The 27608-nt window shown below is 39.6% G+C and overlaps 1 protein-coding gene across 1 annotated transcript; it reads right to left on the bottom strand.

Moving 5' to 3' along the window:
- Positions 1-540: 540 nt before the first annotated feature.
- On the bottom strand, positions 541-14532 carry LOC145996108 (cytochrome P450 6k1-like). The gene is made up of 5 exons (XM_083132375.1): positions 14219-14532; positions 8461-9432; positions 6866-7090; positions 2122-2373; positions 541-822 (listed from the first exon to the last, which is right to left on the bottom strand). The coding sequence occupies exons 2-5, from the start codon at positions 9389-9391 to the stop codon at positions 650-652; spliced, it is 1581 nt and encodes a 526-aa protein (XP_082988501.1). The 5' UTR covers positions 9392-9432; positions 14219-14532; the 3' UTR covers positions 541-649.
- Positions 14533-27608: the final 13076 nt, after the last annotated feature.

The raw sequence follows: 27608 nt of genomic DNA, 5'->3' as shown, positions 1-27608 counted from the left end.
ATTTTATTGCCCACAAGAATTAGTCTTTTTCCATGTATTTTTCTCACTTCTTTTTATTACATTTTTCGTATCAACCCCATAGGGCGCGAGGCCCCGGGCGATCGGCCACTTAGACCACCCCTGATTGCCAGTTTATGCACTCTAATGTGCAGTGGCGTGCCTAGGATTTTCAAAAGGGGGGGGGTTATGTATACTTTTTTTTTATAGCAAGCCTTTGTTTTACTATATTTTCGTGCCTTTGACGTTCTGTTTTTTTTTAGAAATATTGGGCCAAAGGGTGGTTATAACCCCCACTAACCCACCTCCCTTGGGCACGCCACTGCTAATGTGTTACTGACTCAGCATATCTGTGTTAATTGACACATTTTGCATTCTGAGCCTCGGGCATAGGTGGGGGAGGGGGGGGGAATGAGTGGCACGTCATTTGACAGGTCTCTAAATTTCAAACAACCTTTGTAGGAAGTTTTCTGGTTTGGCCATGGGTTTTTCAATGATCGCCAAAAGTGAATATTGAATGCAAACAAAATACATAGTTTTCCAAGCAGTTTATTTGAGGAATATCGTAAACGAATTATAAATTAGTACACCATGCATTCTAGTACAAGAGCGTTTATCTTACATACAAGTGACATTAGGCAATAAAGTCTTGCTAATCAAGTTTCCTTCTAATGACTTGGACCCAAGCTCCTCCCTTCGGTATGAGGAGGAAAGATTTCGGGTCAATTTCCACCGGGACATTCGTCTTTGGACATCTTTTGACGGAGTATTTTGATAGCACGTGCACGACGCCGACTTTGACCTGCATCAATCCAAACCGTTGACCTGAAAACAACACAAGTAGCAGTATTATAGTGTTGAAAACAACTTATTATGAAAGATGACTGTATAACACAATATTTGAACGTGTATCAAATCATAAAGCGAGAGGTTTACGGTTCATAACAATTGCAAAAGGGCCCGCCCCAGTCATGAAGGAAAAGATGAGTTATAACTGAGTGAGAATGCTCTCTCCACACTTATCATACCTGCCCGAAGTTCTTGTAGAGTCCTGTCCTAGATAAAGATGTATGCTGTGTCCATAACGTGTCAGAGTCCGTACTTCGACTCTGACCAACTTGTCCTCCTTTATCCCGCGCTAAGTGTATCGAAGAAGTATCTGAGTAAAACTGGGAGCGAATGAGAGCAATGTCCTTCCGGACTTCGCATTTATTCTCATACCGGACTAGAGGTTGTTACTTGTTAATCGATTTTTTTATTGAAAGGCGCTAAAAATTGCTTGTTTTTTTGGCACTGTACATATTGATATATCTTATTTCATAGAAAGGCTTTTCTGGTGAACGGCCCTGTAAAATATTTGAACAGTTTGATTAAAGCAAAGAAAACAAATATATGTAAATATACATATTTTGTTTGTGATACTGTATATACGAACCTACTAAAGAAATGCTTGTTGAGTGTGTTAATAAAACTATAATAATTTCAGTAACTTTTCTTCCAGTGAAAATTTGTTGCTGAATTTTTACGATTTTCTTGATAGTTTGCAAAATATCAGCTGCCGCGTACTGTATATTTACAGCTTAATGATGACACACTATTTATGGTTTAACATGATTAGTACGTATTTTGTATGTTACAAGTATTATACATTACTCCTATTCTATGTATATTACAAGTGTTCTACAGAAAATGTATGTTATTTTTGCCTGTCAAATTATTGAATTTTAAATCAAGATAAATATAAGTGTGTTTACCGTTTACATATTGCATTTCACGAACATCACCCCATCATATATATTTTGTTTCCTTTCACCATTCAATGATTACGAGATTAATGCATTTCACCAAAAGTGATTCTGATATCTTCAAATTTCCTATGTACATTATTCTAAAAAATATTTCTTTAAAGTGATTGAAATCAGGGATTTAAAAAAAATAATCACATGATTTAAATCTTTCCTCTTTTAAGTATGAAACCCATGATCAAAAGTAACAACATAATTAATACTTGATACAACATCTTACATTCCACCTTGGTACAGTGCATACAGATTTCGATAAACAACATAAACTTATTATGCGTTTCTCTCTTGAATTAGAATTCGAATAGTTTATTCGACTTACCAATGCACATCCTTGGACCTTCTCCAAACGGTAGGTACGTATAGTTGGGCCTCTTTCTTTTATTTTCCTCCTTGAAATTTTCGGGATCAAATTTATCAGGATCTGGATAATATTGTGGATCGTAGTGTATTGCGAATGCGGGTATCTGTATAATAGTCCCCTTCTCCAGCTTAATGTCTGTTCCAGGAATTGTATATTCCTTCGTGCAGACACGATCTGTACCTGGAAGTGGTGGATATTTCCTCAAGGTTTCTGTTTAGAGAGAGAGGAAATAGTTAAATTATACATAATCATTTATGATTATTTATTCCAGAACCTTGTAGATATATTAGAGATATCTATATGGACCAGTGGCGTATGCTGGTTCTAACGAGTGGGTAATCTCCGACCCTTGATCCTCAAACTCCAAAAGTTTCCGTGTAATTTATGTCAGAATCCATATTGGATTTAGGAATATTATGTCGGAATGTTTGTCTTATTGCTACGGCCACAATCAATTAATTCTCGTTATTGCAGTTTAATATATGTGTAGAATTTCAAATAATAAAACAAGACACTATTATAAAGCTATAAAAAACAGCCTGTGAAATATAAAATGAAAGACGTGCACTAGTGAAATAAAAACCCGCAATATTAATTTAAGTGCAAAATTCAACTTACTCCAGGACCCGATTACTTGTGCTGTACCACATCCAAAGCACGTTGTTTGTCCAGTTGCACGTCAATACATGTCTGTGCGAAAGATTGCAGCTTAACAAAGGAAGTTATGTGACTTTTGGATTTCTCATGTTTGGCACAAGCGTTGCAAAGATTACAGTATCCGCCACGCGTCCATACATTCTTTTCAGCCCCGAAAAGTAAGCACGGCCAACAAAAAAGCAAAGCTTATTAACACTTATACTTCCTGTCAACCATGGTGTTTTGTCATAATTTGCTTGCGAAAATGCCTCACATATTCCCGATTTTTGTCTTTGTATGTAGAAATAAGTTGAAGCGATGACACTGGACTACCTGTATTAACAATTTGCAACTTCTCCTGAAAAGATCTTGTTCCAAAAGGTTTCACCAGCAAATCTTGTATCACATCCATTACCCTTTAACACAGCACTATCACGACAAACACTAACACCTAAATAAATAATAAACGAATCACAGCACGAAGCCAACGACTACACGCATTCAGTTTCACGTGCCAAACTTCTGTTGTTGTGTTCCTGGCTCAGAATGAAATTCCCTATGAATGATAAAAAAATCCCTTTCCGAGCTCGAAATGACAGGTTTTAAAAGTTCGAATCATTGCAGGCCAGAGCCAGAATTTTATTTCGGGATGGGGATCATCCCTTATTAGCAGCCGCCACATAAAGTTGAAACAGTGGGGTTAGAAGTCCTGAAGATGAATCTCAGATTATTACAACGTATTATGCAAGGTGTTTAATCCTGCTAATGAAGTAAAATTAATTACCACTATACAATTTTTAAATTAGATATTTGTAGGATTTCGGGGAGGGGGGTTTCAGCCCCCCCCCCGAGTCCTCCACCTGGTTACGGCCTGATGTGTTTTTTTTCGTTTTATGTTTAATTCGTTCATCTTCATCACTATTAATCTAAAGAGGCGGAATATAGCAACTTAAATTAACTAATATATATATATATATATATATATATATATATATATATAAAATTTATTTTTGATATCTTTCCCTTTAAAAAAATATTCAGTTCCGTGAAAGAAGTATTCTCGCTGCTTTTGAAGATTAGAGAGGAGAAACAATCACTATTTTTGTAAATACAAGGATGGGGGGAGTCAGCATATAGGTGCTTCAATTGCTTAAGCTTTGAATTTTAATTTAGTTTGCTTCATCTTCAATATTTAAGCTTTTTCCTTTTGATAAATTTATGTTCAAGTAACAGAAATCAGCAAGACAGAAGCAAATGTAAAGTGAAAATTAGCGTAGCTTTGGTTTGCACATGTTATTCAATTTTCCTGTTCTTCGCACTCTACCGGGTATGTTTTCCCTAGTTCAGTGGAGGGAACGGGAAAGACTGAAGGTTGAGAGTGCGACCGGTGGACTCTCACAAGAAGGAGCTTACCCTGGGCCCTGGGCACGGAATCACCGCGCCTGAGAAGCAGTGTTTCCTCCCCCTCTTTCCTCTCTCCTCCCTCCTCGCCAAAGGTTGTAAGGGAAGCGGGAGGAATGACGTCAGGGTGAGATTCCCTGAAGTCATTCCACCGTCTGGAGAAAGGTTCCCGGACATTCAGCGGCAAACGGTTGAAAGCATTCGCGTGCTGGAAGCAAAGCAATGTATGCATCGAAATTGGTTTGGAAGAATATTGCGAAGAAACGTGTGTGTATATATATATATATTTAAAAAAAGAAATACAGCCGGGTCATCTGCGATTACCTAGATGACCCAGAGTATACGCCGCTGATATGGACCATTCCATGCCAGTTAAAAAAAAAAGTTTTTGGACCCATGATCTCAGATTTTGATGAAATTTGGCAAATTTAATCCTTCCATCAATTTTATTTCTGGGTAAATTAGATCATATATCCAAGTTAATTTTAAAAATTCTTGTATTGGTGTTGAACTTTTCCTTTACAATGATAATTTAAATTTTACTAAAACCTTGTTTTGGTCCTAAAAAAGCAGATAATACTATTTTATTAATTGAAGGGCTCCGGTGGAAAACATGTTAAGTGACAATTTTATCATTTCTGAGTTCATTGAGAAGAAAAATGTTATTAGAAGCTATACTGTAGATAAATTGTTTTCGTGTTGTGTTTACCAATTTCAGAAGGCTTCACTGAGTCCAATACAAATTGTATGACATGGCAATTTCGCACGAAAATTGCAGGATGGTACATTTTTACTTTGTTACTAAAAAAAATGACCAAAATGTCACGTATCATGTTTTACACCCCAGCACTTAAATTTATTGGTGTACTAAGCTAATATACATGTAACTAATGTAATATATTGTCATGTTTTTTTTTTCTGAAAGCATTATTGATTCGTCAACATGTGATATTTTAAAAGTATTGAACAATTATGGAGATAATTTTTTTCTAAGACAATGCAGCTCTCATTGGTGGCTTCAGGAATGAAAATAAAAACAAGAATTACTGAAAGTTTGAGGGGCTATGAAATTGAAACCAGACAAGTAAGAGACAAAAGAATAACTATGTGGTATCTCACCACCATGAAATGATTAAATGTGCGAAGTTTCATAAAATTTTTGGATCATGGGTTCTAAAACCTCTTTTTCTTTTGGTTGAACAGACGTGGAATGACCCACATACGATCATTAACGGAAAGTTATGAGACCGCTCAGAGTGGCTGACATAGGTACAGAACAAGGAAACTTTCCGCACTGCAACTCCAAGCCTCTCACTCATACGAGTACAACGTTCTTTATTCCATAGGAAACCGAATCAATTCAACATCTCAAACCAAATAGATTACTTGAAGTCTTTTTCATATTTATCCAACAACCCACAAGAAATTGAGAAACTCAGCTATATTAATCTTGGTATTGTTGTGTTTTGTTTAACACTATTTAGTCTGCTATTTTAGTATTGTTTCTTTCCTATTTAAAATGTTTCTGCTGAACTGGAATTTCCTAAATAAATAAGTAAATAAATAAACCATTTATACGTTGTAGATGGAACACGATTTGGCATATCTCTGTACTTGATTGATTTGTACTTCTACTTTATCGTTTAGGGTTAGAATTGTTTGGTGGCACTATCTGATCAATTTATTTGGTTGGTTTTTGAAGGTGCTTTTTGTTAGTAGTCTGTGCCTAGCGAGCGGTGCTCTGAGTTTTGTATAGAGGTTTATGACTTCCAGTTGTAATTATCTCCCCTGGACCGGCCTCAATGATGGAGTGGTTAGTGTAGGCTGTAAAAGGGTGTGTAGAATAGCGAACATGATGTAACGAATTATAATCCAACACTCCTTATGTTCTAGTCGCAGTAATGCCTCCAACGCTATCTCCCGTTCATTTTTCTTCTACATTCTGAGAGATTTAAGGAATGCAATTGTACTTGTTCCAGAGCAGATGTTATCCATTGTTTACTGGCGTGGTGGGTTTTGTTTCAATTCTTGAACCTCGTATGATTGAACTTGAATAGTGCCTCTTATTATATTTGCCGTCAACTATACAAAAACATGATACTGAAACACTATATATGGATGAAGGTCGTCAGGTATTGGACTCACTAAGATTTTGGAAAATAACGGCGGTGATTTGTTTAGTTAATAAAGTACTCGTATACAACACGTTGCAGTGATCTTAAATATTGTACAGGGCAAGCACAAAAGAAAAGCTTTGAAAATATGAAAATATATTGAAGAATTAAGAAACCAAATATACCCTTGAGGCCTGTATTTTCCAAACTTGAAAGGTGTTATCAGACAGCACGGTTTATTCAACACAAAAGTTTACGACTCATTCATAAAGAAGTTGGTAACTTTACGTTGCAATACAAATGTCATAATTGTAATACAGGGTGACATATTTAAATTATGTGCAGTTCTCGTGAGCTTTCATTTTTGTAAATAAAAATCGCAAAACACTAGGCAGTGATCTCGTAATGACCTGTGGTATCTGCTCAATACTGATTTTATGTACGTGCAAACCGCCATCGTTGGTTTACCCTTTCCATATGCGCAAGCATGATGCCCGAACCTACAATTTCCGCTCCGATACTACATGTCTATGGTAGGATCATGCACATACCTGACACCACCATATCCAGATATTGCATATCGTGCATTATAGCTTGGTAGGTGAATTGTCCATCATTGGCTTTCAGTGTAGCGTCTATCTCTTCTTGCAACCGCTTCTGCACCTCTGGGTTGATAGCCAGCTCGTACATTAAGAATGTCATGACACTTGATGATGTTTCGAACCCAGCGCTGAAGAAGATTATAGCTTGCGCCGTGAAATCATCATGAGTCAGTTCTGAAAAATCAAATGAAAATGCAATCGAAACCTCATTTGTTACAGCAATTTTAACATATCATCATTGAACCCAGAAACATTCAAGTTACTAAATAATGATCTCCTCCCAATGAGAATCGCTAGACAGTGAAAATTTGTTGTTATAACTTATAAGGTCGGGTTATGCATGTGTGAAACAAAGTTGTAGAGCTGATTGTAGGTTCAAGTGAATACAATATATCTTTTAAAACATTTTAAAGTGTCCCAAATCACATTTAACTTGTGTAATTCTTAGTTTTATCAACAAATAACAGCGTAATGCACAACAAAGTCAAGAGGTCTCAAATTTGAAGCTTGATTAAGACATGTATGCATTCTTTTTTTTTACCTCATGACCTATTTCGTCAGTTCATCATTCATCCTATATTTCTAGTTTGGTTGCTTATTTTATATCCCTTTTCTATCTCTTGGATTAATCTCGACAATGAGGATGAACTGATGAAATGCGAGATGGAATTGATGTTTTGTGTTGTTATGGTGTGTTATAATACACTAAATTAATTGTGCTGTTCAGTAATTCAACGTTAATCGTTAATTAACGCTGAATATGACTAATATGTGAATCCAGCAAGCCTTGGGTATTGCGCAAGTCTTATTCTATATACAAATGTATTTCGGTGAGTTCATGAAAAGAAAACTTAATAAGTTCATTACTTATCGGTAAAGGTAAAAGGTAAAGTGTTCCCCTGTGCATAGCACCACGCCATGAAGGCGTATAGGGGGTGTGGGGGTAACGCCCCACACTTTCTTGATCCGGTCGTGAGTGGGGGTGATGTGATCAGCATCACGCCCCTGACCGCCTTTACCCCCCAGGGTTTCCCCCAGGTACCCATGTTATTCGACGCTGGGTGGGCGCCGGGGCCGCTTTCACCGTTAGAAAAGTTCCCGGATTTGAACCGGCCGGGGATCGAACCCGGGACCTTGAGCATGGTAGTCAGACGCGTTACCGACTGAGCCACCGCGGCCACTTTCATTACTTATCGGATACTGTGATATTTGACTTATTCAAGTTATCATTATCATTGGAAAATGGGTTGACCGATAATCTACATCTGTGTACTTCTAAATATTAATTAGCTTTAAATGATTGATAATTCTACATTTTTATAGTCCATAGACAGAAATATGTGTAATTGATCACTTAGATAATATTGCAGTACGTGAAAATACTTTCAAAAGTGAGGCAAAATTAATGATACTGTACATGTTTAATCTCATAGGTGATGTTCTTCAAAGAGCACCCCTACAAACTGAAAGAGCCAGAGTTATTGATTAGTTTTTGTTTCTAAGAATTTTGTACAGGGATTTCATAAGAATAAATGTAGGCGTACCTTGCATTGTATCTTCTTCCACATTAGTATTCTCTACTTCATCGTTTGGTTCGTCATTTTCCACTTTACCCTTCTTCTTCAACTGGAGAAGCAAGTCAATAAGGTCGTTCCTGACGGTGTTCGTCTTCTCCCTATACTCCATCATGTCCCTCACGGCTTTCCTGAAGAATTCTCCTACGTCACTAGGCGTGAAACTGAATCGGAGCGTCTGTGATAATTTGGGGAATGCAAACATAAACAAGAGCTTAAGTGTTCCCAGCAGCTTAGGTGGGTCCATGAGTTTCTTCCCCATCATCCTGAACTCCGAATCCGGATTCTTGAGCGAGTTTACCTGAATCCCGAAGGCGCAAGAGCCGATGACGTCACTGGTGTATTTGCCCAGGATATCTTTGAACTCTAGTATCTGCCCCTCGGTTGCAGGCACCTCAAGGTATTTCTGCAACTGCTCACCGCACTTGCACACCAGATGAAACATCCGCTTCATCTTCCCAGAAGAGAAAATTGGGCTGAACTTGACTCTCATGTGTCGCCACCGTTTGCCCGCGAGTTGGAATAGATTCTTGGCCTGCAGTGGGTCAGATTCTTCGCTGAAGACTTGCAAGTGGTCTTGGAAATGGGAGAAATCCTTCACGACTATCGTCTTAATGAACTCTGGATCCTTGGCCACCAGGATAGGATGGATCACGAAGTACGCACCGAAGAATTTACAACCCTTCATGGAGTCGTACATCCGCTTCACTTCGGTGGCCACGTTTATCCTTTGGAGGAAAGAGTTCGTCAAATTTCCAAGTGGAAACCTTGGTTCCACATACTGAATCCCTTTCTTCTTCCAGTGACTGTGCTTGTAAGTTACATAAAGGTAAGTCAAACCTAAGGCGCCCATAAAGAGCGTCGTGAAGATTATCGTCCATGAACCCAGCACCAGCATCATAATGGATGAGAGTGGTATTCCGTTGATGTATATCAGCCAATCTACGAAACAAGGGAAAAGATGTGTATGAGAAATCACTCAGGAAGAACTGGAGTATAAGGGAACTTTAGAAAAGCAGTGAATTCTCAAAAGAGAATGGCGATTTGGTAATTTTTAGGGGCAAATTCTGCAAACTGGAGAGTCTGCAAGATTTTCCATAATGTCTCTGACAAATGAGACAGATGGAATTAGATTTGTAGACTAGGGATGGCCAAACGGATCCGGATCCGAAAAATCCGGATCTCAATACCATTATAATATTACCACACCTTAAAAGGTATTATGATCTTCGATTACAAATAAATTTTTCATTAGTTAGTCCTACAATAATTTTTTCAAGTGTTGTTCCTAAAATACTTTGCTACGCATCGGCTAACACACTAGTGCACGAAAATAATCTTACTTGTTTAACATAAAATGTCAGAGGTGATTTTGTAAATGCTATTGAAACGAATATGTATTCATTCGAATGTATTGGAAATGGAAACACACATAAATGTGAGACATTCCATTCCAATATGAAACCTTTAACACATAGAACAAGATAGAAATTTTATACAAAAATTATACAATTTTTCTACAGCTACAGTTTTACAAATTAAAATAAAACATTATAATATATGCAGTGTTATATAATTACAAAGTGTAAGACTAACAAGGGAGGTTATCTAAGTGTCCCCCTCCGATTTCAATGAAACTTGGCAGGTGTATAGTGGGGCCCAATGGAAGAAATACGTGTTTTTTGTTTCAGCTAAAAAACTGTTTTAGGGGGCAAAACCCCCTCAAATGTCAAGATGAGGACAAATTGAAGTGGGGATCTGACCCCTGTGTTCCCTTCCGATTTCCATAAAACTTGGCAGGTGTGTGTATAAACGGGCCCAAAGGAAGAAATACTTTTTTTCTTCGGCTAGAAAACTGTTTTAGGGGGAAAAACCTCTCTCAAATGTCAAGATGAGGACAAATTTAAGTGGGCATTTGACCCCTGTGTTCCCCTCCGATTTCCATGAAACTTGGCAGGTGTGTGTATAAACGGGCCCAAAGGAAGAAATACGTGATTTTCTGTTTCGGCTAAAAAACTGTTTTAGGGGGCAACCCCCCTCAAATGTCAAGATGAGGACAAATTTAAGTGCGCATTTCACCCCTATGTCCCCCTCCGATTTCCATGAAACTTGGCAGAATTATAGAGGGGCCCAAAGGAAGAAATACGTGTTTTTTTGTTTCGGCTAAAAATCTGTTCTAGGGGGCAACCTCCCCTCAAAAGTCAAGATTAGGACAAATTGAAGTAAGGATCTGACCCCTGTGTCCCCCTCCGATTTTCATGAAACTTCGCAGGTGTATAGAGGACCCCAAAGATAGAAATACGTGTTTTTTTTGTTTCGGCTAAAAAAATGTTTTAGGGAGCAAAACCCGCCTCAAATGTCAATATGAGGACAAATTGACATGGGGATTATCTGACCCCTGTGTTCCCCTCCGATTTCCATGAAATTAGGCAGGTGTATAGAGAGGCCCTATGCCCCCTGTTTCTTCCTATGCCATATTTACGTGGTTTCGGGGTCGGATCTCCACTTCAATTTCTCCCCATCTTGACATTTGAGGGGGGTTCCCCCTAAAACAATTTTTTTTACCTGAAACACAAAAACAGGTATTTCTTCCTTTGGGCCCCTCGATACACCTGCCAAATTTCATGGAAATCGGAGTGGCACACAGGGGTCAGATCCCCGCGTCAATTTGTCTTCATTTTGACTTTTGAGGGGGGTTTTGCCCCCTAAAACAGTTTTTTTTAGCTGAAACACAAGAACATGTATTTCTTCCTTTGGGCCCCTCCATACACCTGCCAAGTTTCATGGAAATCGGAGGGGGAGACTTAGACCTCTCTTGTAAGTGTATTAATTAATAACAAATCGCGCACGCGCGCACACACTATATATATGTGTGTATGTATGTATATTATATATATATATGTGTATATATAAGCAGGTAACAGTATGTTATAAACACATTCTTACTTTCCAAAGAAGCGCATTTGGGATGGCAAAACGGACCCGAATCTGAAAATTCCGGATCCGAAAGTTCTGGATCCGGATCCGAAAAATTTTAGGATCCGAATCCTTAGGATCCGGAACCAACCGGATCCGGATCTGGCCATCCCTATTGTAGACGCGTTATTTCAAACCCATTTCTTATCATTGCTTGAGGCAGTTCCTGTGTGATAACATTACTTCATACTTTTAACACCTTAGGGGTACTTAATTCCAGTTTTTTTTAAAAAAACAAATAAGTACGGATATACTTATCGTGAATAACCATATTCAGTGGCTAATCAATGGAGGAGCTAGTAGTGATCGTATCTCCGAACTTCTCGTAGCTTTTATTTAAGTAAAAAAATGTTAAATAGAGAAATAATAACTTTTCCGCCAGCCCTGGTGGCGATGTGGTTAGTACATCGCACTACGACGCCAGGGGTCCCGGGTTCGAATCCTGGCCTGGGCATGGACGTTTGTGAGTGTCCAACCAACAATTTCTTCACTCATCCCTATCTTCGCAAATTAGCCAAAAGTGGCACAAATAAGCAAATCAATCACAACTTTTCCACCCTCGGACCACGGCCACACCCTCAAGAGATTCCTTGGTACCTAGTCACACCAATTCGTCCTTGGGCATAGAGAACAAACCCCGAACATGCCAGGAACACTACTGTAAATGAAGGATAGGACCTGCATCGTCTTTCATTTATATTTTTTATTGTCTACTCGTCTATCTGTAACCATGATAGGTTTGATATGATCTTATATATAAGAAGCTGGAATGTTTTAGTGAACTATTAGATACATAAAGACCAAAGGTAAAATCATGCTCCTCACGTTGGGAAGGGGACATATTCTAAATCTCGTCTTGTCTCGTCTATAGTGGAGGTGATGTGATCAGCATAATGCTCTGGAGGCATTTAACTCCAAGGTAGCCACCAACAAGTATACCCCAGAGCCGAACGCGCAAGGGCATCGTCCCACATACACCTTACCTAGTGGACTACCGCGAATCATTTATTCCATAAATTCAATATATGTAGACATTTCAGCGAGAGATGTAGGCTTGACCAGGTCTCGAATCCGTTTCGGGTCTACCGTGCCGTTACTCTACCAACAAAAAAAAAAATGGAAACCCTTAAGTGGTAGTTTCCACCGTCATTCTCTTTCCCTGTTTTGAATATCAGTTTCACTCAATTCTGTTTATCATTCCATGACAGAGACAAACATTCATGTCTTCCTCGCGATTCGAACCCGGGACCCCTGGCATCGTAGCGCGCTGTGCTAACGAACCACTCTGCTAGTCAATATCAACTGAGCTACCGAGTCAACCCTGGTATCGTCTGATTTTTTCGCTGCCGGTAATTTATCTGCGTGGAATTGTCTCTTGTCAGTTCTACCAAAACAGGATCTGTTGAATGCGCAGTTAACGAAAACAAACAGTTTCCCAGAAAGAAAGGTTTATATTTCGAAGAAATTAAATTGTTTACTTAACATACACGTCACTTGTTAATCGATAACAAGAAATGGAACTTGAAGTACAGCGATAAGAAATAGAAACAAACTCTCTCACGGATGTTTGCCAAATAGATGCACGATTAGATAAGTCGAAGTTAAATCTGCAAGAGAAAACATTCAAAGGTTCGAATTAAATTACATATCCACTATTCGAATTGAACAAACGAGGAAAGGGGGGGGGGAATCTGAGTATTTTACACACGTATCTGTCTGTATGCATCACCCAAATCATAATCATGATTTATGATAATTTGGCACACTTTGCTTGCATCTACTGACAAAAATTATAGACTGCGAGTGTTGCCAACCAAGATAATAAGCCACTTAAATGTTACTTTTTCACTTCACCCATAATATTATTTCCAAACCAATACTTCTAGTGTTCGCAAACCACAGATTACCATGGCGCTGATCACACAATTGCTAATTATAACCCTGCTATAATCTGTTGTAATCCTCTCTCCCGAATTTGGCAGTCAGATGAACAACTCAGACTTGAGGCATTAATTAATTTCTAGAATATCCTGTACTGAAAATAACTGGCAAACAAAAGTATTGCAAAATATTTCAACAGATGAAGATTCAAAATGCGGAGAACTCGATGTCAATATCAGTGGCGGCGATTGGGCCTCAAAACTGGGGGGGGGGGGCAAAGACAGTACATTTTCCTTTGTAGATAAGATTTAGCATACTGCGGGACCAAAAGTGGCGAAAAGTATGGGGGGGCAACTGCCCCCCTTCGCCCCCTAATCGCCGCCACTGGTCAATATACTGCATATCGCGAGGCCCTGGTAGAGATTAGAGTGTGAGCACGCCCCGCGCTCCCCTCATCCACTCTTTAAATTTGAAATCTCAATGGGACTTCCCCGATGGTGCAGTGGTAGCGTCGTCACCTTGTAATCAAGGGGTCCCGGGTTCGATACACGGTTGGGGCAAAGTGTTTCGGATCCCACTTTAAACTGTAGGTCCAGTCCGATTAGCCTTACTGTGCATAAAGTGAACTTTGAAACACCAACTCAACACAACTGAAATCTCAATGCAATTCGATGCAAAAGGTTCCGAGTTAGAAACTTTCTCAAAGCATTACCGGTATCTTTCAACTTATTTGCGTGATCATTTATTCTCTTTGCCCCAATTACACATAAAGCACAAATATTGGTTAAATATGCACTAATAACTATAGTCAAGTTGATGTTCCTTTAATTTAGAGAAGAAGTTAATTCTAAAACTTAAATCAACGACATACCTTCTTCGTCCTTCCAGTGTGGACTTGTAGCCAATATAATTCGTGATAACTATCAAGTTTACATCCGGGTCTTATCTTTCACAACTGTAATCCGAAATCCGGCTTAAAATTCGCACGTTCATATACGGATACGACTCACAAGCACTATATTCAAGCTGTTAGCTATCACTTGTCAGTGAAGGCAGTGTTGCCAGCTCCGTCTGGCGAAATGTCCTTTAAGATCGAAAAGTGGTCGTAATGACGAAATGCACTCTGTCATATAGTATCGTTAAGTTACGTAACGTTATGTTTATGCAGCAAGATTTGTCCTGGGTCAGTGGCCACAGTGCAGCATCGACTGCCTGCAGCGCCCTTGAGTAATGACCATCCCCGCAAGCGCGCATGCGCGAAGTGAAAGAGTTCACTGGTAAAATAGGGGTAGCGATTGTTAATTGTCTTGCACTTTGATAGAGTTTGTTTTAATGTACATCACAAACACATAAATTGAGCGATAATAAACAATTGATGCCGGCCTCCGTAGCAGAGTGGTTTGCACAGAGCGCTAGTGTGCCAGGAGTCCAGGGTTCGAATCTCGGCCGAGGCATTAGTGTTGTTTGTGAGTGTCCCATCATCAATTTCATCATATCATCACTCACCCTAATCTTTTCGATTAGCCAAAGTGGCAGAAAAGCGAAGTAAAATAAACCTAATCAGTCAAATCAATAAACAAGTGGAACACTGAAGTGAAGCTTAAGCCGCGTTTACACCGAATGTTACCGACAAATGTCAACTTTTTGTTACCAGCACAGTTAACAACAGATGTTGTCAACAAATGTTGGTAACCAGATCACTAGTTTTGACTTTATTTTTGTTAATTCGTTTTGTTTAACATTTTGGCTGCATGACCTCAGATGGCTCCAAGATTCCGACTGTGGAGGAAGTTGTACTCTCTGTGTCAGCATGTGTCATTTTGGCGCAACAGATAAGACCAAGAAGATTCTGGGCAAGAGCTAATTATAGCGGAAGTTACCTATTTGTTTTTGTCTTTTAAATTGTGAGTAAGTTTGGTCCCAAAGGACATGCTTCTCGCGGAACAATTCAACTATGTTCAGCACTTGATCCTTTGACCACTCCATCTCACTCAAAAGATTTTCCACGTAAATAAATTACAAAACGAAACACACTTCGCACGAAACGATGCTTTCGCACTCACTGGCTGGTTGTCACTGGCGTGATAGTGGCGGGAGGGAGTGCGAGGGAAATGTTGCTAACATGGAAAAGGCTCTGTTAACATGCGTTGGTAACATTCTTTGATATTTACCGACTTCTTGTGGATAACAACATTTCTGTTGCCAACACGGGAAATCTGTTGCTAACATGAGATGTTGATAACAAATTCACAAGCGTTTTTCGAGATGTTACCAACATTTGTTGGTAACATGTGTCAGCAACCCCGGGGTAAACGCGGCTATACAAATTGCATGTTTCTACAGAGTGGTGCAAAAAGAAGGTAACCGAAACATGGAAATGAGATACAACTTCGGTTGCCTTTTTTTTAGCCACTCTGTGTGTTCGATTCGCCCACTCGAGCTACACTGTCTCGGGAATTTATGGAGCAAGGTCGCGCACAACGATAGAGAAGGAGAAGGAGAAGCGAGTTTGTGGAGCAAATCAGAGCGCGCTGCTGCAAACGGCTGCGTTTTCCTCTCTATGCACTCACTTCTCCTACCCTATCACGCGTTCATTAGTCGAGGCCTCTCGAGTCCCACTTGAGCAGCAAAATTTGATTCGTTCATTATTCATGCTCATCGTATTGCTTAATTATATAGGCCAGTCAATAAGGAGGTCCAATAAGGAAAAATCAGGGAAAGCTGGAACGAATGTTATTATTATTCTAAAAGGGTTCTTAACAACATATTAATTTTGCACCCCTGTACCACCCCGGATTTGGCCACCATCTTTGAAAAATGGCGCCCAAAATCAGGTTTTTGCAATTATCTCGCTTGGAAAGCATTTTACAGCAAAAGAGGTTAGAACGAAAAGTAATCTACATAAAATTATCGACAAAAAAGGTTCTGTGCATTTTTGTTCTCAGAAGCACCGTTAGGGTGCTAGAGGGGCGAGAAAGTTTACGTTATTTTCCCGCCCCGTTTTGGAAGCGTGGAACTCAAGGAATCACCTGTTACATGATGTTTTGCGGTATATCTCTTCTATAAAACTGGACTTATTACATTTTTTATTTCTTTAAGAATGTCATTTATAATTCAATTGCTTTTATCATTGCATTATTGGAAATACATGTAGTTTACTGTGTGCGGGAGATTATATGTTTGGTTCTAAAGTCAAGGTATCTCCAAAGGAACATGTTGACTTTGTCCAAAAGGGCTATTTAACAATAAAAAACCAATCTAATCGAAGAGTCCCAGGTTCGATACCCGGTGGAGGCACAGTTGGTGGTTTGGAGTCCATTTTGACCTGTAGATCCAGTCTCGATTAGCCTATTCGTGCATAAAGTAGACTTAAAACAACAATTCAAACCACAGTAACACGATCACAAAAGTGTTGGTCTCTGATCTGGTCAGATATGACGACTGAGCCGTGATGTGCCCCATGAAGAGTTGTTGGGGACGGCAGAGAAGTGACTGACTCAATGCTAACCAAGTGGATTTTTGGCATGCCTACTAGTTCACAGATACAATAGATGAGCTGCATGTCGATGTACGAAAGTCTCTTATATCAAGGGATAAGCAAAGACTTCCAGTTCTTTTGTCAGTGATTCTCTCTCACCCATCATTCCCTGGTTTTGATGGTATAAAGTCAATAATTACAGTATTAACAGAAAACAAGAAAACCAATCCTTCGGCTGCTCATGATGTTAGAATGTCTTCAATGTTGGGTATTTGGCAAATGTCAATTTTGAATGAAATAAGAGAGATAATCGCTGGATCAGTCACTTCTGAAGTGAAAATCAGAGATGCATTGTATCCAGTTGATCCAGAGTTATTATTTAAAATAATATTTTACTAAAAAATCACAAAACCTATTCAGAGTACAAACTGTCCCATGCCCGTTGTAGCTGATGAGGTAGGGATGTGGAAAACCAAAAAGCCTTCTCTTTATGATCCTCTTTGAACAACTCTCTGAAAGTTTCACAGATGGTATCAACAGACAAGGAAGCTGCACCGCCAGAGTTTCTTCGCATTATATTCTGTGAACGCCTTCAATGTTCCACAAGAGGTCTTTTAGCTGTAGAAAATTGGGCTAAAGTGTTCAGTTATCTGTGAACATTGCAAAGATTAACTTGCTCAAAACTTTACACTGTTCTATACCCCGTTCGGGGAATCTCTGGAGAAAGGCCGCCCATTGCAGTAGAGAAGGGGAGAAAACGAGTAGGCGGAGCGAAGCAGTACAAGCTCCTGTAAACCGCTAGTAGCTACAGTACTTTTTTTTCAACCACGTAATTCTGTTACTTCGGTGGCCATGTCTATCCTTTGGAGGACAGAGTTCGTCATATTTCCAAGTGGGAACTTGTGTTCCACATACGGAATCCCTTTCTTCTTCCAGTGACTGTGCTTGTAAGTTACATAAAGGTAAACCAAACCTAAGACGCCCGTAAAGAGCGTCGTGAAGATAATCGTCCATGAACCCAGCACCAGCATCATAATGGATGGGAGTGGTATTCCGTTGCTCAGGTCTCTCGCGTGGTGGTCAGATGCGCTAACGGCCCTTTTTGCTTTTTTAAGAAGGTTCCGTTCTCCCCCGTTGATGTATATCAGTGACGACAAGCTGCACTTTCACACATATCACTTTTACTAATATTCTAGGTTTGTCCTTATTTGTGCCGAGTGGCCCTTTATAGCCGCAACTTTTAAACAGGTAAGGAGATTTTAGTTGCTGTTTATTTTTGAAAGGTGTAATTTATTCCTGAAGTTTGGTCTTCAAGGTGTAACGACGTCTACCTTATTTTATGTGCCTGACGACGTTCTGGCTGTACATTACATGGGTAATGCAAACCAACAAGAAACAATTAAACAAATAAACAAAAGGCAATCATTAATAACATATTTACCTTTTGTGCCAGGGTAAGTGCCATCAGTTGGAGCCCAAGAGATTGCATAGGGTAGAACAAATTACGCACCACAGGGTTAGTTTTATATATATGATGTAATTGCTATATAAGAGCACATGCATAAAACACTTACATTAATGCCCCTTTCATTCTTACTTTCACTCTCGCACTCATACCTTAATTAATACAAATGTAGTTCGGCGTGATGTTTAAAGATAGTAACATTGATTGAAACTTTTCTTAATTTTACATTTACTTTTCCATTTCCGGGAAACCTACGTTCCGGTAGGAGCTTAAACCTGGACGGAAAAAACACTACTCCTTTATGCTGTTATAATTGAATGTTAAGTACTTTGGCTAAATGAATAACTGAAAGTTGTACGGTTTTACATGATAAAATTATCGTTGGTACGATTTAATCACCGTAATAAGCAATGTCACTTGGTAATTTATACGTAATTAAGCGAGTTCATTAGGTGTTACGACGGGGCGAACGAAGCTTATCCATTCTCACTTTCCACTCACTGCTTACTTTTGTCGGCTCTGATTGAAGTAATCGTGCTGGAGATGTAGATACTTGGCGACGTGGTGAATTAGATGGCTTCTGTGCGATAAGGTTGGATCTCAGCATCTTCAAGGGAGGCAACTTGGTCGGACGCCCCCCAGCGGGGCATCTTATCCTGCTATCTTCGCCTGTGTAATTTGAGTTCCTTGACCCTTCTTCAGCGGCTCCTCGAAAGGAGGCTACCCTTCCTTCGGACCCATTGTATCCTGCACGGTCGCTCCGAAGAGAGGGCCGTGAGGTCTGTACCTATTGTTATCAACTCTCGCTGTTTAACCTTTAATATCTCCGTTAAATAACCTCCTATCAACTTGTGCTTTTGGGATTTTGCCGATCCGAATCTGATACTGGGCTGTCTTATATTTCAATCGAATCCGATCATTGGTTCCAAAGTTGTAATTTTAGTTTTTTTTTTACCGAGGATCGGCCTCTTCGCTCGGGAAACAGGCTTGTCCTCCGTACTCCACAGTCCAAATCTCGGGGAACAGCCACCATCCATACAATGCTTGTTATTGCTTATTACGGCGATTAATCTATTTACCTGGCAGTTAGCAAGATTTGGTCGTTATAAAAGTGACATGTGTCGCGTTGGTGTGGAAACTTTCATGAAGTTAAGGGACTTGATAGACCGGAAAATCTTGGAATCTGGATGCATTGCTCATGCAGTTGGTACAGTCACGTGCAAAAACGCAATAATTTTTTATTGGTTTTTCACTCGCATCCCACATGTTTTAAAGGAATCAACATGGCGCTCGGAGTTCTCCGTGCAAGGCACGCGCATCATTCTAGAAGCAGCAACCAGCATCAGCAGGCAGACATAGGGAGCGTGAAGTATTCCACTGTCCATATGACAATCAGTTTTTGTCACCTACGTTTTTATTATTCTATATCCTAGGTTTTCATTATTTTATATTTTTTCTGTAACCTTCGTATCCGCTTGAAGCTTCGGTTGAAAAACACCACGTTTCTGAACCTTTTGTGTTTTTCTGCTTTTGTTGACTTTTCCCCCTTTCGGTCGTAGGAGCTCGGAACTAACAATGTGCTGTGATAAATCTTTCACTATTTTTGAGCGACTTTTGTGCATTTGGCGACAGGAAAGTCCACGTGGGAGGCCAATTACTGGAGGAACATGTTACGTACCGGATGAGGGTAGAACTATTCTTTTCGCCCCATTCTAACGCAACACGTGTGCTTGAAGAAGCTGGACCAAGCAAAAAAGGGACGGTTGACCACCAACGTCGTAACTGCAGATTTCCGCGCCTAAAAGTCAGTCCGTTAGATTTCGAAATTTCAAGTTGTCTTTAAATAGTGGCAGATCGAACAAACAGCCTACAGTCTACCGCCAGTTTTCGATCCGACAACACCTCTGCGACAGTCGGAGTAAAGATTCGGGACTTTGTATTTTTTCTATCGCGCCGTGTATTTTATCCTGCGTGAGTGAGTGACAGTGACTAGTTGTACGAATACGCAGTGTTAATTAGTGACCTGTGCACTGGATTCGCGTTATTCGTTTTGTGACGAGGAACATTAATACAACTATGGCGGGCTAAAATCAACAGAAGGAGGGCTATGGGTCTTCCTAGCCTGCATGAAGCCGACAACGCAGCAGATCATCGCTCAGCGTCGCGACGTCACACCACTAAAACGCCGCCACAAGCGCCACGAAAGCCACAAACGCCACATCGCCACAAATGACGCCCACAGCCCGATTAGAAGCCATGAAATGATACCGCCGAAAGCAGCCAGTCAAGACGCCGACGCCCGACGAGAATTCTACGGAGAGAGAGAGAGAGAGAGAGAGAGAGAGAGAGAGAAATTGGAAGATGAAGCGACACCAGCCCACACTTAGATCTACCGTCTAGAAGAGAAGATTGAGATAATGAAGCGACACCTACTGCGTCTTGAGACGACGCCGACGTCCCGCGTGAGATTAGCAGCGAGAATCCACGAGTACCCCCGGTAAAGAAACTTCGCCCGTTTTCGCCGTCCCCCCAGAAAGAGAGAGAGAGACGATGCGAAGCAATTAATCGCTCCATTACGAGGCCGACAAGAAAATCGCCGTGATGCCGAAGCGTAGAAGGAAGGTGTGTCCAAGAAGATTGCAAAGTGCCGCTACAAATAAGTAATGTGGGGAATGTTAGTGTCGCAAGGAGGACCGCGGATTGTCGTCACGCCGCCGTTTAGAGGACTACGGTAAACGTCGCTGGAACGTCTAGAACGCCGAGATGGTATAGTATACTACTGTTAATTTTCTATATGTGTGAGTGATCATCTACCCAAGACTCCAAAGATCGGCCGTCGGACGAAAAGATACCAGTATTTAAAGTTAAAGTCGCAAAGGTATTGATTATAATTATTTCTTGCCAACATCATCTAAATTTCACAATTGCTAATTCGGAAGATATATTCACAGCATACTGTTGTTTTCCACGCTCTGCGCCGAGCTGTTGAGTAATAATGTTTATTTATGTCACCTTATATGCTTTACTCGGTAAATATTTGATTAAAACTGCGTAAATCGTGTATCTCTTGCAGAGATCACCTCTCAAGTTTGCTAAGTGAGGAAGTAAGTTAACTTCGTGCTATTTTTAATATATTCATACATCAGTGTCTTCATTTTTCATTCTGTAAACATGTATGCCTTGCAGTCGATATCTATGCCTAATGTTATTGAAGTTCCAAGGCGCATTAGTGATAATTCTACAACAATTATTTAAATGTCTAAATAAATTGCAAGAATAAAAAGTTTACGTGTCATGCCCGTTGGCAGAATGTAATGAGCACGCGCAGATGAAAGTTTAGTATCTTTAATTCTAAGCAAATTAACGTATTCGGGCGCAGTTTAATATTCATAAGAAAAACTAAATATTGCATGGTGTCTAAAAAAGGGCCAATGTATTTATATTAATGTAATTTGTCCCCTGAAGTTTGAATGAGTGCGTGAATGCTGAGTGATAGCGAGGGGTTGTGTAGAGTGTCTATTTTTGTGTGTTATATAATATACATTCTTGTTATCTATGTTTGACTATGATTTGCGTTTATATAAATAGTATACTAATCCTCATAACTGTTGATATTTATATTTTAGTTCAACGTTATGTCAGCAAGGCATTTCTGCTGGCTAACATCAATCATTATTATTATCTACGTCATTATTATTATTATTATTATTATTGATTATTGATTATTATTATTATTATTCAACGTCACTTTATGCACGAGTCGGCTATTCTTCGGGGGTAAAAACCGATCCGGTCACACGTACCCTGGAATCAAACCGTTTAGCTGGACCCGGCACCTAGGAAGGGGACTTCGGTCTCCGGACTAAGTGTCAAACATAGGTCATTTACCTAGGTCCTGTGAGATCCAGAAATAAGTGTTTTAAGTTTTTATTTTACGTTCAACCAATTCACTGGGCTGTAATTGAACTGCAACACAACTGCGACACAACCAAAACAAATGCGATGTTCGTAGAATGACAAGATTTGTTTTACATCTATTTCCACCACTTCACACGTGGAAAAATCTGCTTTAAGGACACGTGCACTTTTCTATGCAGTAACAAAGAAAAAAATAGCCTCCCCTTTTGTCAGTGTAAAAAATAATGTCAGTTTTCACTATGGCTGTCATTTGTTTTTCTTCGTGTAGTCCCTTTTCACCTCGTTAGTGAGAATTCGATAACTTTGATTACGTCGGATGGTCTTAAGTTGGTTATAGGCACAGATTATCGACATGTTTGAAGAAGAAAATTATTTCTCTTTTAAAGAGCACTAGGATTTATTTCTTCCCTGTTGTTTGCATTGTCTACAGTAGACTATGTAAACCATAAGCCCAGTGTAATCTTCATGTAGATTACGCGTAGACAACGCATGTGCACGTAAACTTCTAGTCTATGGCACATCACTGTGTAGAATTTAGCGTTTTGCTACAGTCTGTTGCGGTAATCTCTGGAGTAAGCGAACGAAAGCAAGTCTCTGCGCAAGTACTCCTTCGAGAGGGCTCGAGGCTTCAACTACCAGCTGCTTCGCTCTGCCCACTCGCTTTCTCCCCTTCTTCATCGATATGCGCGGCCTTTTCCCACAAATTCCCAGTATAGAGTATACAGATCTTGCACCTGGCATTGTGTACGTGAGTACACACACTAATAATTTTTTTCGGCACCGAAGCTAGTTTTAAAAAAATCGAGACTCGTCTTGCTTCGTTTATGTATTTTGGTTATTTTGACTTGAATTTTCTGACCTTCGAGTGGCGTGTTGGAAAACAAAACACTTTTTACTCGAAATGATCACACTTCAGGTACTCGAAGATTAGAAAAAATCCAAGTGACTTTATCGCTGTTCATTCTTAGATAATTCTGGCATTTATTTAATAAAAGACCGCTGTGCTTGTCCACTTTGACCAGAAGACACAATATCGGTCAAGCTTCTGATAGCTCGTACTCTGTCTGAATCAGTGTTGCCGCAACCACACAATTTTCTATTTCATCCAAATATTCTCATCTTGGAAAGAAATGAAGCCGAGGTCAAAATACTGTCTTTTAACCATTGTTATTGTTATTACTGGTGTTTGTATTAGCAGTAGATTTTAACTCCGGACTCCTACATTAATTCACAGAAATAATAGAATTTATTCAATGGGTGAAGGTAAAGGCGCAATATTGAAAATAGCAAACATACAGAATGAGAATTTTCATAAACTGACTTTCTACAATAATTTTAAAACTTACATGATAATGTGAGCAGAATATCTTCAAATTTCCCTGCAATTTTGTTTATTTTTTCATTAAATTTCTCTACTTCGCCTTTCACACAAAAGTTTACCAGAACTTAACTGCACAAACTGAAATTTCCGTACATCTGCCAACACTGCTCTGAATGTAAACAAGCAAATAAACTCTCCGGATGCGTCATCGTGATGTAATGGTTATCCAAGGCCGAATGGGCGTTCGTGAAAAAAAGAAGAGGTTGTGCCAGGCTTCGCAAGTGTTTCCAGCTTCACTAACTTGTCACCATACGTCGTTATCTTTTCCAATCAGATCTGTTGTGTGGGAGCGAACTGGAACACTTATGTTCTAAACTGTGAATGAAGCGAGTGTCTTCCTTTTTGTTCAGAAGGGCAGGAGGAGGTTTTGAGTCCCAGAGCTACGACATGCATTTTCCGAAATAGTAAGTGTTTTTTCACAGATTTAAATTTTCACATGCATTGATTGATTGAATTGTTGTTTTAAGTCCACTTTATGCACAGTAAGGCTAATCGGGACTGGACCTACAGTTTAAAAGTGGGATCCGAACCACTGTGTGCCTCCACCGGGTATCGAACCCGAAATTTTCACATGCAAATGTCTCGCAAACCCTTCCCTCCAAACTGTAACTCCGCACAAACCGAGCGAGAAAAGGGCCTCCTCGATGGCGCAGTGGTAGCGTCGTCGCCTTGTAATCACGGGGACCCGGGTTCGATACCCGGTGGAGGCACATAGTGGTTAGGATTCCACTGTAAACTGTAGGCCCAGTCTCGATTAGCCTTACTGTCCATAAAGTGGACATAAAACACTAAGTCAATCAAAACCAAACTAGAATAGTGTTAAAACACAAAGGCAAAACGAAGCTAACTAATTATCCAAACACCAGAAGCACGTAACACAAACCTATTTTACTCAGAAAAGCCTAGACTGGAAATAAAAAAAATAAATAAAAAAAAGATCCGTCGTTTACAAGCTTTCCATTTCCCATCAAGTGTATATATATTTTCCTTAGAATATGCCTTTCGGTGTTCCATCAGAACTAATGCTGCTAAAGATGTAATTTAATTTTATGTTATTATTTTTTTTCGTTATTTTCTGTTGTTAATACGTTCCAATGTAAAATGCCTAACGCTGTATTTGGAATCTTCTGTTAAATAAGCAAATAAAATCCAATAGTACCATCTTTGACGTATTTTTGTTAATATGTTTATGCTATTTGTTATTTTTAATTTTGTTCTTTACATTGTTGATGATTTCAGCGTTAAATGACCAGTTGTGCTGTATCTGGAATTTTCTAAATAAATATATAAATAAAATAAGAGCTATTACCAAATGAGTGCAATGAAAAAGGAGCAGCACATTTTGATATTTAATTTTAAAAAAATATAAAAATACTATAACAAAATGTAGATATATAGCGTATCACGCCGAAGGCGTGACTCGAACCCAGGACCCCCTGCGTCATAAATCGATAAGCTAATCACTTCGTCAAGGGGTCCGGCCAAAGCGCTGGCAGCTAGCTTCTTACAAGCAGATTATGCCAGCGACCGTCAGTGTAAAACTCCGCTGACATGGCAGTAGGCCGGAAGAATATGAAAGAGTGTAAAATCAGCCTTATCCACAAAAAGCGAGTAACGGCGGATAGAGCGTGCCCAAGGACATTAACGATCGAAAATTTGAATTCCCTTTAAATAGTCCGCGTGATAATTTCTCACTCTCAGTTGCTTTCAGTTTTACCTCCGAAGTAGTAATTGCGAGAGAGCTTCTTATTGTTGTTAAAAAGGAAAGAGTTGCCGTCGAAACGTTATATTTGGAATTTCAGGACGACGTTATACGACGCTCGCTTTTAGAAGCGATATCGGGCGGGGCCACGCAGAGGGTGTGCGTGGCGATCAGCCAATGGCAGGAGTGCAACGTTGTACAGTTAGGAGACTGCGGCGCGGAAGTTAAAAGCAGCGTTCTGTATTTTTCTTGCGCGCAAGAAGTTTGCATAAAACTCGCCACTTTAAGGTTCATCATAAAATGGGGCAAGACATTTTGAACCTGACTATCCAAGTCCCATGAATTTCCGTCGCCTACAGACGGAGTTATCGGTCCTTGAAGAAACAAGGGAAACATCGCCTTTCATTTCCTTCAGCCTGTTTTTCTCGTTGCCACCGTATTGACGCAGTTGAGTTGTTGTGTCTAGGGAAAACTGTGGGTGTTAAATTCGTCTCGATATAAACAATGACCCTTCATTGTTCTGGGCGTTCTCGAACATTGAAAGCCTGGGTCACGTTTTCGTAGCAAGGCCGGTGTAAAATTATTCGCTTATCGTTCACTCGTGCGCCACAAACAATAGTTTGTGAAAAGATTAAATACAGCCCTTTCGTGTGTTCTTTTCATTTTAAATAATGTCAGTCTCGAAACCTAGCACCAGTAGTACAGGTACCAAGGGTGCAAAATATAATCATTATCCTCCAGGAGAGTGACTCGGAAATGAGTGAAATCAGTTACACGGAGACCGAGGAAGACGACGAGAGCGGTGATGATGACCTGGCAGTTTCTGTACAATAAATACCTTCAAGATTCTTTCAGGTATGGGTTTCTCGTATATGCTACAGTGATATGCGTATGATATTATAATGCTGTGTAGAAATATTCACTATATTATTTCACTCATGTACGGTATACTGTGCATGCATTATGAAAATAATTGACACATCGCGAATCTTCTGTCCTTCCCTTGCGCTATCAGTTAGTTTGGCAACAGCGTAGTAGCACTGGCTGGGTATTGGCCGAACTCATGTTCCTTCTAAAAGCGTACGCCGTTTTTTTTTAATATATATATAGTGTAGTATTAGGAGCACGGAGTTGCACTCCCTAGAACGTTTTGTTTCAGTGTAGGACCTCATCTACTAGGACCAGCGGAGAAGAGAACTTCAATAAAACTATAGGTACGAGCGTTTCTTTGTCATGTCCTCCCAGGGTACGAAATCCTGGGGAGGACGGGGGGAGGGTATTTCCCCACACCAACAATCTTGGCCTCAAAAATCCCCCCCCCCAAAACAAAATTCCGGGGGGAGAGTTTTTGTTACAACGAACAAAAGATAAGCAATTACTTTTAATTTCAAATATACTGTACTAAGAATAATATCGAAAACATACACAAATTAGTGTAGTTCTGAGTGTTCAATGCTTTTACTCTCTCAAGAGATCATTAACAAATCTACATCAATACGCACAATAAAAGTAAAACAAGAATGCAAGACAATAATAACTATGAAATCTAATTGATTTATATTAACATAAAGCAAAAACTAAATAAAAACTTACACATGATAAGACCACTTCAACTATTTCATAATTTATTAACATCTTTAACCAGTTAGTAAGGGAATTATTTTTCTACTTTATAATATCTGATATGTAGAAAAGTAACAAATTAATTTCTTTGTGTGTAATTAATAATAATACTATTTTTAAATACTAATTCAGTAATGTAATTTAGTAAATTATTTTTACTTTTAATAATATTATAAATATGTATATCGTATAATTTATATGTATATTTGTGGGGGAGGGGGTTTGTAGATTAAGATCTTTCCCCCCCACCAGTTTTAAATGATTTCGCACCCTGTACAATCCTCCCCTGCCTGTCCAGTCAGCCGGTCAATGTTGTTCGGGTTCTCGGTGGAGGTACATAGTGGTTCGGATCCCACTTTAAACTGAAGGTCCAGTTCCAATTAGCCTTACTGCGCACAAAGTGGACTTAAAACACCAACTCAATCAATCAATCATTGTTCGGGTTCCATCATGTGGGGTGTCACCCCCTAACCTTGGTGTCCCTCTCGATAAGCAAGCGAGTTGCTGCAGGCAGTCATAGCCGTAAGTAACGTTCCACCAAATCTACTTTACATTTTACACTATAGGTAAAATTATTGGTATGCCTACATTGGGCGATATCGATTGAGTATCTATTAATCTGTTTCATCCCTAATTATGTGTGTGTGTGTCTATGAACGTATGTTACAGCTTTCTGTACATGTTCAAACAGTAA

Source organism: Lepisma saccharinum, chromosome 12 (assembly GCF_977018435.1).
Source record: "Lepisma saccharinum chromosome 12, izLepSacc3.1, whole genome shotgun sequence".
In the NCBI taxonomy this organism is placed as follows: Eukaryota; Metazoa; Arthropoda; class Insecta; order Zygentoma; family Lepismatidae; genus Lepisma; species Lepisma saccharinum.
Note: the sequence above shows the minus strand (reverse complement) of the source record. Positions and strands in the feature narration are given on the sequence as shown.

Excerpts from the sequence above, each read along its gene's own strand:
- LOC145996108 (XM_083132375.1), bottom strand. The coding sequence starts at position 9,391 with ATGATGCTGGTGCTGGGTTCATGGACGATAATCTTCACGACGCTCTTT. Across the intron at positions 7,091-8,460 it reads GGAAGAAGATACAATGCAAG|AACTGACTCATGATGATTTC; the intron begins GTACGCCTACAT and ends TTGATTTTTCAG. Across the intron at positions 823-2,121 it reads AGGTCCAAGGATGTGCATTG|GTCAACGGTTTGGATTGATG; the intron begins GTAAGTCGAATA and ends TGTTGTTTTCAG.